Source organism: Chiloscyllium punctatum, chromosome 23, assembly GCF_047496795.1.
Source record: "Chiloscyllium punctatum isolate Juve2018m chromosome 23, sChiPun1.3, whole genome shotgun sequence".
In the NCBI taxonomy this organism is placed as follows: Eukaryota; Metazoa; Chordata; class Chondrichthyes; order Orectolobiformes; family Hemiscylliidae; genus Chiloscyllium; species Chiloscyllium punctatum.
In genome coordinates this window covers 92,312,178-92,324,710 of record NC_092761.1, presented here as the reverse complement: position 1 = coordinate 92,324,710, position 12,533 = coordinate 92,312,178, and the positions used below count along the sequence as shown (strand labels likewise).

The 12,533-nt window shown below is 42.3% G+C and overlaps 1 protein-coding gene across 1 annotated transcript; it reads right to left on the bottom strand.

Annotated features, from left to right (window-relative positions):
* Positions 1-698: 698 nt before the first annotated feature.
* On the bottom strand, positions 699-7,055 carry btg4 (B-cell translocation gene 4). Its single transcript, XM_072593533.1, has 4 exons — positions 6,883-7,055; positions 5,754-5,891; positions 4,120-4,486; positions 699-1,138 (listed from the first exon to the last, which is right to left on the bottom strand). The coding sequence occupies exons 1-4, from the start codon at positions 7,053-7,055 to the stop codon at positions 962-964; spliced, it is 855 nt and encodes a 284-aa protein (XP_072449634.1). The 3' UTR covers positions 699-961.
* Positions 7,056-12,533: the final 5,478 nt, after the last annotated feature.

Below are 12,533 nucleotides of genomic sequence, written 5' to 3'. Positions count from 1 at the left end.
GTCTGTACATTACTCTCATTATGGTGTTTTTGCTTTTGTGGTTCCTCAATTCCACCCACACAGACTCCACATCATCCGACATTATGTCATTCACTGCCAAAGATTTAATTTTGTTCTAAACTAATGAGACAACCCTGCCCCCTCTGCCCACCTCCCTGTCTTTTCGATAAGTTGAAAATCCTTGGATGTTTAACCTCCAGTCTTGACCCCCCTGTAACCACGTCTCTGTGATGCCTACCACATCATAGTCATTCACGATGATCTGTGCCATTAGTTCATCTGCTTTGTTACGAATGCTACGAGCATTCAGGTAAAGTGCCTTAATGCTAACTTTCTTATCATTAGAGATATTGGAAGTCATAAGATGTCCCAAGTTATCCTTCCTTTTTGCTACATTCCCAGTCTGCCTCAAGTTTAAATCCACCTGCACACATGCTATCCTGCTGCTTATCTTTCCATTTAACTCCATACTCCCTGTCGCTTTCACTTTCCCTTCCCCGCCCCCACCCCCACCCCAGAAGTTTAAAGTCATACTGACCACCCTATTTATCCTCTTCACCCGAAATAATCCAGGTTCCAACGCGATCGCGAGAACCTGCCAGCTGTCTGTTCACAGCCAGAAAAACCATCGGCTAATCTCAGGCCAAAACAAGAGAACACGTTATAGCATGGTAAAGGTTTTAAAAAGTGGCTTTTTATTCAATACATTTTCAAACATTTCCATTCTAGCCTTTAAAATTGTTTAAATGGCAAATAAACACAACACAACCTTGACTATATAAATCTATAAAGTAGCATAGAGTTTGTTTGTATTAAAAAAGACAGAGTGCTCACTGAGCAGGGTTAAGAACAGATTGTGCTGACAAGTGCATTGAGAGTTTAAAAATACTGCAACACATTTACAACAGGGATTACCAGAAAGCCTTTCAGCAGAAGTTAGAAGAGTTCAAAAGAGGAAAGATTATCGCTTGGTGTTCACCCAATGATAACGGTCCACTCGAGGAAACAGAAACATGTTAGATGCTCGGTACACTCTGTAATTACCCAGGAACGAGTGACAGCTGTAATCTTCAGCAAACATCTTCCTTCGGAGAAACTTGGGCCACCCAGCTGTCGGGTGGCTGTAGTAATTGTTAGCCTGCAGGGACATGGTTTTGAACAACTTTAAGATTTAAACTGGAGGAAGATACGGGGGGAGAACATCATAAACAGGTTTAGTGATTCATTCATTTTGGTGACTCCTTGTAGTGAAATCATTGAACAACTGTGTCCCTGAAGAGTCTGTGGAACCCCTCTGCTTACTCGGAGACCACAGCCTTGGACCACTTAATCTAGGTTCCCCCCCAGAGACCCAGCCTCATTGATCATCGTCACCACTTTGAGACTGTCAGGGCCTTTTTCAGAAAGGTCCACATGGTCCTTTATTGGAGGGAATCCTGAGGGACAGGATGTACATGTATTTGGAAAGGCAAGGACTGATTAGGGATAGTCAACATGGCTTTGTGTGTGGGGAAAATCAGGTCTCAAAATTGATTGTGTTTTTTGTAGTAGTAACAAAGAGGATTGATGAGGGTAAAGCAGTGGACATGATATGGATTTCAGCAAGGTGTTGACAAGGTTCCCCATGGGACACTGGTTAGCAAGGTTTAGCTCAGGGAATACAAGGAGAACTAGCAATCTGGATACAGAACTGGCTCAAAAGGTGGAAGACAGAGGGTGTGGAAGGATGTTTTTCAGACTGGAGGCCTGTGACCAGTGGAGTGCCACAAGGATCAGCGCTCAGTCCACTACTTATCAAATGATTAGGATGTGAGCATAAGAGGTAGAGTTAGTAAGTTTGCAGATGACACCAAAATTGATGGGGTAGTGGACAGTGAAGGTTACAACGGGATCTAGACCAGATGAGCCAATGAGCTGAGAAGTGGCAGATGGAGTTTAATTCAGATAAATGAGAGGTGCTGCATTTTGGGAAAGCAAATCTTAGCAGGACTTATATACTTAATGGCAAGGCCCTAGAGAGTGTTGCTGAACAAAGACATTTGGTATGCTTTCTTTTATTGGTCAGGTGTATGGAGTACACAAGTTGGGAGGCCATGTTGCAGCTGTACAAGACATTGGTTAGGCCACTGTTGGAATATTGCATGCAATTCTGGTCTCCTTACTATCGGATGTTGTGAAACTTGAAAGGGTTCAGAAAAAGATTTGCAAGGGTTCGTGGGTTTAAACTGTAGGCAGAGGCTGAATAAGCTGGGGCTGTTTTCCCTAGAGCGTCAGAAGCTGCAAAGGTGACCTATAGAGGTTTATAAAATAATGAGACACATGGATAGGGTAAAGAGAAGGGTCTTTTCCCTGAGGAAAAAAAAGGAGTCCAGAACTAGAGGGCCTAGGTTTAAGGCGAGAGGGAAAAGAGATAAAAGAGACCTAAGGAGTAACTTTTTCACACAGAGGGTGTTATGTGTGTGGAATGAGCTGCCAGAGGAAGTGGTGGAGGCTGGTACAATTACAACATTTAAAAGGCATCTGGATGGGTACATGAATAGGAAGGGTTTGGAGGGATATGGGCCGGGTGCTGGCAGGTGGGACTAGATTGGGTTGGAAAATCTGGTCGGCATGGACGGGTTGGACCAAAGGGTCTGTTTCCATGCTGTACATCTCTATGACTAACTTCATGAGCACAACCATTCCATTATCCTAATGAGATCTTCCTCAAAATAATCTATTAGCTCAATCAGGCAGACTTCTCAGAAATTATCTTTTTAAAGTCACCTTTGCTTAGCAATTCCTTCTTTAGAAATAAAAAAGGTGGAAAATATTCCCCTCCCTCCAACTGATAATTAGGTTCTGACAGTCTGTACCAATGGGGGAATTGGCCAAAGTGACATCCCATTTCCTTCCAAACTTTGGGAATTATCCCACTATTTCCCAGTGATTTTCCTGCAAGTGCTTTATTTACTCAACATGCAAACAAGGAACAGGAGGCCACTCAGCCCACTCCTCCATTCAATACCACCCCAGCTGATCCACTTTTAACCTCAACTCTACATTTTGTATAACCCTAATAATTTTTCTTCCCTTTAGTCAAAGGGATACCTCTGCCTTAAATATTTAAGGATTCTACATCCTCTGCCATTTCAGGAAGGGAATTTTTTTTAAAACAAACAACAAAAGTCTTTCTTATTTTTAAACTATGGCCCTAATTCTAGATTCTCAAGAGGAAACATCTTTCAATACCCACCTGGTCAAGTCTCCTCGGAATCTTGCATTTTTAATAAGTAACCCCTGACTCAACTCCAGCAGATACACCGAACCTTTCCTCACAAGGCAATCCACTCATTCCAGGTGTTACTCTAGGAAACCTTCTCCGAATCCCTTCAATACATTCCCATCCTTCAAGTGCAGTGACACATACTGTATGCAATACTCCAGATACATAGTCTCACCAGTGTCCTGTATAACTATTATACTCTCCCTACTCCTGCATTAAATTCCATTAATCATAACATGCTATTAGCGTTCCTGATTTTTGTTGTACCTGCATACTAACGTTGTGATTCATGCACTGGGACGCCCAGATCTCTGGATTCCAGAACTCAATTAGATTTTCTGTTTAAATTCATTCCGTCAAAAGTAGACACATTCACTGAACCCATCTATCTCTTTATCCTCATCATAACTTATTCTGACCTATTTGTCACCAAATTTAGTGACCATAGCCGTAATCCCTTCATCCATAAACCCTTTGTATATAAAAATAAAAAAAAAAAAAAAAAAGAGTGGAGGGCCCAGCTATGAATCTCAGATTCCAGCAGATCACTACTGTCCTGAATGGATACCACAAAGGCAATTTTCAACACTTCAAATTTCCTCATCAGAAAGGAGTGTATTTGTTAGTAAAACAAGTTACTCACCAGCAACTTGACAATTCTAAACATATCTAAGCAAAGGAAAATGTTTAAAAATCAAAAGTGAGGATTTGCGTAAAGACTATTACAAAGTGACTGAGTGACCTTGAATATACAAGATCAGAAATGTTTATAAGCTCCAGGAAACTGGGACAAAATGGAGGACAGAACATTTTCAGCTTTCCCCACCACACCACAGGCCCCAGCACCACCCTACCTGATAAATACGCTTTGGGTTAATCACCGTTGGAATGGTTTGCAATCCTTGACCAGAGCTCCCTCGGCCTTTGAAGCTGGTACAGACTTCAAACTGATAGATACTGTTCGGGTTGTTCACAATTGGTATGGTCTTTCTTTCAGAGAAGACAGAGCAGTCTTTCTGTTCCCCAGCTGGATAACCAGCGTGTGTGTCACCGACAGAGGTAGGATTTGGCTCCTTGTAGCCCTCCTCATCAGAAGAGGTACCAGAATTATATTCACATCCTGCACGCTCTGCAGCGCTGCTGATGTCTTTAAAAATGTCCAAGTCTGTGTTGCTTTCCTCTAACCTGGTCACAATGAAAGGCTGGTTCTTCTCTCCACACCTGCAGTAGATTTTTAAAAAAAAATGTTATATCACCCCCTTCACTGTGAACAAGGCCAGGAATGGGAGATCCTGGAAATCCCATCACAGTTTGTCATTGTCAGTTCAAGTCAGTGGAAGAGCAGTGTTCAAATCCTGTTCTCCCCAGTGTCCTTGTTCTCAAGTGTTAATGTAACCAACTTTTACAATAAAAACATTTGTCCTGAAAGCAGCAGTAATCCCCACAACAGGGATGTAGAAAGATGAAGTTACTGAAAACAGTAAGACAAGTGGCAGGAGTTAGCAGGGAAGCAGGAGACTAAAAGGAGCTGCCTCATTCACCATAGCCCCTCACCTTTCAAATGAATTTGATGCAACCATGTTCAACTGAAGAGTCAGCATTGCTGCCAACTCCAGTCTACTGACTTGCTGAGACAGCCAAGTGGCTAATAAATACATGACTTCAAGGTTTTGGTATGATGGAGACACAGACATTCTGCTTAGTGGTGAAAAACATAACTAGAGGCCATCAATACAAGCTCGTTATCCCAAGAAATCCAACAGGAAATTCAGGATAAAAACTCTTAGCAAGAGCAAGGCCAGAACATGGAATGCACTCCCACAAGGAGTGGTTGAAGGAAGTGATTAGATGTATTTAGGAGAGTGCTAGACAGGCATGAGGGAGATAAAGACAAGAGGATTACAATAGTTAGAGGAGGGTTGAATGGAGCATGAGATAGTTGGGTCAGGTAGCTTGTCTCAAGTACCCAGTCTGACAAAGTTTGTAACCAGCTCCCTCTCCTATAGGGCAGAGTCAGAATCACAGGCACCAGCTGTGGTTTTCATTAAAGGGTAAATCAGGATGTAGTCTGAACCACAGGAGAAGCTCTGGATCAATACTTTGGCTTGGACAGATTCTCACCAACATTTCCCAGATATTCCCCACTGTTCTCCTTGGAGAATACAGCTAGTGATACAGAGAGAACACCAGACATCACATGTTCCTTTAGAAGGAGGTTATTACACGGGATAGTGGGGTGTTTTCCGAGGATTTAAACAGAACAGGAGCTGTCTGTTACCCTCCAGGAGAAGCATTGCTGTGACCTGCACACAGTGGTTACTATGGTCCTGATATTGTGGCAGACGCAGGTCCAATCCACCTAAAAATAGAAGGGACCATTATTCTAACTCCATTCCTCAATGGAGATGGGCTGGTGGGGGGGGGGGGGTAGAAGCCTTAACAATCCCACAGGCACCAAGCAGCCAGACTGATTAAAATGAGCCCTCACCTACACCACACTTCATAAGGATCTACCCAGATAGTGAGCTCCCTTGGCAGCTGTAGAGATGAATATTCGATATTGCTTTCTACACAGGCCTGGAGCAGGACTGGATCCAGAGGCTGACTCTTATTCACCCGGATACACCTTGGATGGGAAACAAAAAGATTAAAATCAGGAGAATTCTAGACCATCACCACTGAGCTAAGGTTAAAAAATCTTTTAACATCTGGCTCTTTATTCAACCTGTAGATAGTTAAAAATAGTAAATTAAAAGAAACAAAGCAAAATATTACAGATGCTAGAAATCTGAAATAAAAAACTGGAGAAACTCAGCTGGTCTGGCACCATCTATAAAGGGAGAAACAGTTAATCTTCTTTGGAACTGATCAAAATGAAGCAAATAATTGTTTCTCTCTCCCCTCAGATGCTGCCAGAGCTAAGTTTCTCCAGCATCTTGGGCTTTTTTTAAATGTCAAAGTCAGTCACCTGATCATCCCAATACTACATTGATTAGTTAGCTTCAAAACAATGAGTTTTCTATTTTATAAAAGTTAGCTACATGTGCAATTGTAAAAGCAAAGTTGAAAAGTACATTCAGCCAGATCTCTTTCAACAATTCAGTTCATATTTTAATCCACTGAAACTTGATGGGGTTTTCCCAGTTGATATTTTAAGTTTACAACAGGTAAATCTTTCTGAATGCAAGAAACTTAAGTCAGAATTGAAAGTTACAACATTGGATGGAGACAGACCTGGAAAAATAGACATTTCCCAGATCAACATGAAATCAAATAAAAAAAAATTGAAAACTGACAAGAGAAATAGTCAGGCCAACATCAACTGATAAGCGCCCTTGATTCTCCCTTCAATACCCCCCAACCAGGACTTTTTTTCCTTAAACAGAGAGTTAAGAATCTTTGTGAACTCAGATTCACTGAGGATTACAACACAATTATAGATCCTCAAGATGGTAGTAACAAGCAAATATCCTAAACGGTGCTGAACATCACTCCCACCTGCAGGTGTTTTTAAAAACAAACCTGTTCAGGGATGCTATAAACACTTCAGGAGCAGCTGGGACTTGAACTCAGGCCTCCTAACCCCAAGCTAGGGACACTACCCCTCCATCACCAACCTGTATGCTTGGCCCTTGGCTGGGTTTCCCCAGTACCAATGATTCTTGTACTTTTCAAACAAGACTTTAGTCAGTTTGCTGCAGAATTTCTCAATCTTCTTTTTGCTGAGTTTCTCATTTTTTTTCACTATTTGGGAAATAAAAACCACAGTTGCAGCAATTTCCTCTTTCATTGTCCAGTCAGTAGAACCTGGAAAGTTACAACATTAAACACCATTTAACAAGTTCCCCTCAGCACTGCAAGTTCCCACAAACAGATGTGACCAGTTACTCTCAGATTTAGTTTTTTTAAATCCCCCACCCATGCAGAGCACCTCTGGAGCAGGTAAGACTCAGGCTTCAAGACACTAGTATTAGATGACAAGTCCCCTGTAATCTCAGTGATAGCTTTAGTGCAGCAGTGCCCCTCCTCCCCAGCCCAATCTAATTAAAGGCTGACTCATCTACAATTAGGAGAGAACATCACAGCAACGTGTGGATTTACCCAATCATCAGGCCATTAACCTGAATCCCATCACTAACTACACCTACTGGAAAAGACTCATTCTTAAATAGATTCACACAACATTTAACTCAGTTATTGAGTGAACTTCCTCTCCAAATCAATGACCTACCATGAGACACCCATCCTATTTGGGAACAATATCAGACAATGAGGATCACAGAGAAAGCAGAAGGCTTAGCTTTCCTCCAATCCAGTTTGGGAATGAGGAATCTCCAATTACAACCCTCCACCACCCCAATGGAGATTATAGCCCACACTGGCAGCTCAGAATGACCTTCCTACTCATTGTTGCCAGACTATGAGATTGTTCCCCTCCAATTGGATACCACCCACTCCCATCTGCTTCCACCACACTTCCCCAAGCCATTCATCTCCAACCCCTATCCCTGCATCTCCAATATATCCCACCCATCATAAATCCTTCCTTTACCCCTTAACCATGACAAAGGATGGATTGAATCAGGAACTCCTTTCCAAGGTACTGAAACAGCTCACAGTTGGCCTTGGCAAAGAAACCAAATTGGAATCTTTGAATGAATCCACTCACCAAAGTCTCCTCCAGATGTGAAATTACCAAGTGCTGTTTCCCAGAGCAAATGTCCACACCCTGGCTTTATCCCCCAATTAACATCATTTAAAACAGATGATTTGCTCATTTTCACTTTGCTGTTTATGGGATCTTACTGTGCTGAGAGCTCCTGAGGTGTTGAGAAGTAATTGTGATGAGGGTTTGTGACAGACACACATGCCCTGTCACATGCACACACACACTCTCTCACCTGTACTCTCTGCGGTGAATTTGCATTTGCTGATATATTCTATTTTGCTCAAAAATGTAGAACCTGCAGGCGGTCAATCTATATAATATTTTGTAAATTCCACTTTGGAAATAGAACCAGTCAGACTCAAGATTGGGATATGACAGACTCTAACCTCACACCCTGTTGTCTGAGCTGAGATGTCACTTTTTAAAATAAAACTTTAAGTTATCTCAGAAGTTCTGAGATTTATATATTAATGAACCAAAAGCTGCAACCCATTCTAAAAGATGAAAGACTTAACAGCAATGTAGGTTTGTTCAATGTATCGTTTCAGTTGCATGACACTGTAATTATTTTGCTATAAATTCTGTGTCTTATGATCCTGATTCACAATCACCTGCTGAAAGAGCAGTGCTCCAAAAACTCGTGCTTCCAAATAAACCTGTTGGACTATAAGCTGGTGTTGTGTGATTTTTAACTTTGTCCACCCTTGTCCAACATCAGCTCCTCCACATAATTTCTTAAAGGGATAACGGCCCAGTTAAAAGGTATTTAACAGGTACTTACTAATTGGGGAATCTAACCAGGTCTGGGAGATGGTTGATAAGGGCTGATTAATATTGTAATGTTTTGTGGAGACTTGATGGGGATGGTATTGTTCTGTCTACTACACTTATCCGGAGGTAAACCCTGTTTGGCTAATAAAGTCTGAAAATACAGTAATGGGTTTGAAAAGGTTGTTTTGATTAGAGAGGGTTATTTTAAATTTGGATAGTAAAATATGCTACAGAACTGTGGTTTTATGAATGAATGAATAAATAAAATAGTGTAGTAAATAACAGGTTAGTAAAGGATTATGAATGAACAACAACCCAATATTATTGAATATAGCAAGCTGATGAGTAAGCTAATAAAGAAATCCTATAACACAATATCTCACAAGGTAAAGAGCGGGGTTCCCAGCCCAGGAGGTGTTCTTCACTGCTCCTTGTAAATGGCCGTGTCTTCTGCTGGCCCCTAGCTCTGGAATTCCCTCCCTCACCCCACCACTTCACCCTGTTCCCCCTTGCTTCTTAAAGACATTGATTAGAACCCTTTCTTTTGGTCACCTGTACAAATTCCTTTTCTAGCTCAGTATCCAATGCTCTTGTAAAGCACCTTGGGGTTATTGTAATAAAGGAATGCTGACAACAATAAGACAGAAGTGAAGGCAACCCAAGGTCTGGTGGCTCAAAGGCAATGGATTTGAGATGAGTACAGTCACATACTCCCATTTATGAACATTCATAAATCACTGGAATGGACACAAGACAGAAAGAGCAGCTCATATTCTGTCCAGGGAGAGCAGCTAATGATTAGACAGAGTGTGAGAGAGAGAGTTCGAGATACAGAGAGATAGAGTCAGATGGAATAAAGTAATGTTAGAGTGTGTGAGATGGAGAGAAAAAAAAATAGAGGCAGATGGAGAAATAAAATGAGATAGAGAAGGAGAAAGATCATGAGCGAGAAGTAAGATGTACAGACAGATAAAAACTTCATCACAGAATTGTCACAGTGCAGGAGAAGATCATTGAGCATATGTCCATGCTGCTTCTCTGAAAGAATAATTCATCACCTTCACTCCCCGTTCATGTATCTCTGTATATTCATTCTTTTCAGATAATTGTCTAATTCCCTCTGGAAAGCCTTGATTAAACTTGCCTCTGCTACATTTTCAGAGAGTACCTTGCAAACCCAAAATACCTCTCTGCGTTCAAAAAACATTTTTCCTCATGTCTCCATCGTTTCTTCTGTCAGAGTCCTCGGATCCTTGTTCACAATATTTCCACCAAGTGACTATTAATTTTTCCCTGAATCATAATTTCTAGAAACTGCCCTGCCATTGGCAGACCTATTAGACGTATCTTCACTCTGTTTTTAAGAAAGGTGAAATGTTTGCTATTTTCCAGTGCTGTAGCAAAACTACTGAGTTCAAGGAAGACTGGAGGTAATTGACAATCTTCCCTCAGTAACTTGGACACATCTCATCCATGACATGGAGGTGCTGGCCTGGCATGGACTGGGGTGGACAGGGTCAGAGATCACACGACACCAGGTTACAGTTACCTGACAAAGGGGCAGCGCTCCGAAAGCTTATGATTTCAAATAAACCTGTTGGACTATAATCTGGTGTCATGTGACTTCTCACCACATGCTTCCCTCCTGGTGCCTTTTCCACATTAGTCCAGTCACTGATTTACCGCTCCCTGACCAGAGATCAACAAGTGGCTCAAAGGTCTGTGATGGTAAAGTTATTTTAAAAATTAAAGGGGAAATTCAGAACTCAAGAACAGGATCATTGGAGGTTCTGGATTAGTGGTGCTGGAAGAGCACAGCAGTTCAGGCAGCATCCAAGGAGCAGCAAAATCGATGTTTCGGGCAAAAGCCCTCCGAAGCCATCTGAAGGGTCGATTTTGCTGCTCCTTGGATGCTGCCTGAACTGCTGTGCTCTTCCAGCACCACTAATCCAGAAACTGGTTTCCAGCATCTGCAGTTATTGTTTTTACCAGGGTCATTGGAGGGGCAGGTTAATCATGCAGTTCTGGAATGTGCCACTGGAGGGCAGTGAGAAATTGTCTCTCATTTCCAGCCTCAGGAATTGGTGCGAACACCTGGTGAGACGTTCAGTAAATTCTGCTGAAGATGCCGAGGATTCACTGCTGGTTAGACCCTGGTGTTTCAATCTTACTGCTGCTTCTCATCAGTTTTCATTCAATGTGCTCACTGCCTGCAACCGCCCCCCCCTCCCCCACCGAAATGATGGTGCCGGTGTTAGACTGGAGTAGAGAAAGTTAGAAATCACACAACACCAGGTTACAGTCCAACAGGTTCATTTGGATTTTGAATTGAATTGGATTGAATTTATTGTCACGTGTACCGAGGTACAGTGAAAAGCTTTGTCTTGTGAGCAATACAGGCAGATCACAGAGTTAAATAGCACAGATAAGTAAATAATAGGTAAACAGCAACATAAACAAAAAACACAGGTACAGGCAAATGTTAAGAGTTTGTGAATCCATTCAGTATTCTAACAACGGTAGGGGAGAAACTGTTTTGAAACCAGCTGGTGTGTGTGTGTGTTCAGGCTCCTGTACCTTCTCCCTGATGGTACAGATTGTAGGAAAACATTGCCAAGGTGGGATGGATCTTTGAGAATGCTGGTAGTCTTTCCTTGACAGTGGGCCTGGTAGATGGATTCTATTGATTGGCCTTTGTGATTGTCTGGGCCGAGTTCACCACTGTTTCCAATCTTGAATGGTACAGTTGCCATATCAGGTAGTGATACATCCAGACAGGATGCTCTCGATGGCACACCTATAAAAGTTGGAAAGGGGATTCGCCGTCATGCCAAATGTCCTCAGCTGTCTGAGGATGAAGAGACGTTGTTGGGCCTTGGTAACCAGTGCGTCCACATGAAGAGTCCAAGAACGTTGTAGATGACCCACTCCCAGGAGCTTGACAATCTCCATTCGTTCCACCTCTGTGCTGTTAATGTGTAGGGGAGCATGATTAACACCCCGTCGAAAGTTGAGTTCCTTGGTTTTGCCAGTATTGAAACCTAGGTTGTTCTCAGTACACCATTTTTCTAGGTCTTCCACCTCCTGCCTGTAGTCTGTTTCATCACCGTCTGAGATTTGACCGACTATGGTGGTGTCATCAGCGAACTAGTAAATGGCATTAGTCTGGTATTTGGCGACGCAGTCATGGGTATACAGGAGTACAGTCAGGGCTGTGTACGCACCCCTGGGGGGCTCCAGTGTTGAGTGTTAGTGAGGATGAAAAATTGTCCTCAATCTTCATCAACCACCTGATGAAGGAGCAGTGCTCCAAAATCTAGTGCTTACAATTAAACCTGTTGGACTATAATCTGGTGTTGTGTGATTTTTAACAAATGCTGAAATGTGAGATAAGGTCCTGCATTTACATGGCAGCCTTCATACGCTCAAATGACACAAAGCATTTCACACCCAATGAAGTATTTCTGAATCACAGTCGTTGAACATAGAACAGTACAGCACAGTACAGGCCCTTCAGCTCTCTGTTGTGCTAAACTTTTATCCTACTCTAAGATCAGACTAACCTCCATCCCCTTCATTGCGCTATCATCTATGTGCCTATCCAAGAGTCGGTTAAATGTCCCTAATGTCTCTAACTCTACCACCACCACTCGCAGTGCATTCCGCACGCCCACCACTCTCTATGTAAATAACCAACCTCTGACATCTTCCCTAAACCTTCCTCTAATCACCATATAAGTATGACCCCTTGTGATAGCCATTTTCACCATGGGAAAAAGTCTCTAGCTATCCACTCTATCTATGCCTCTCATCATCTTGTACACCTCT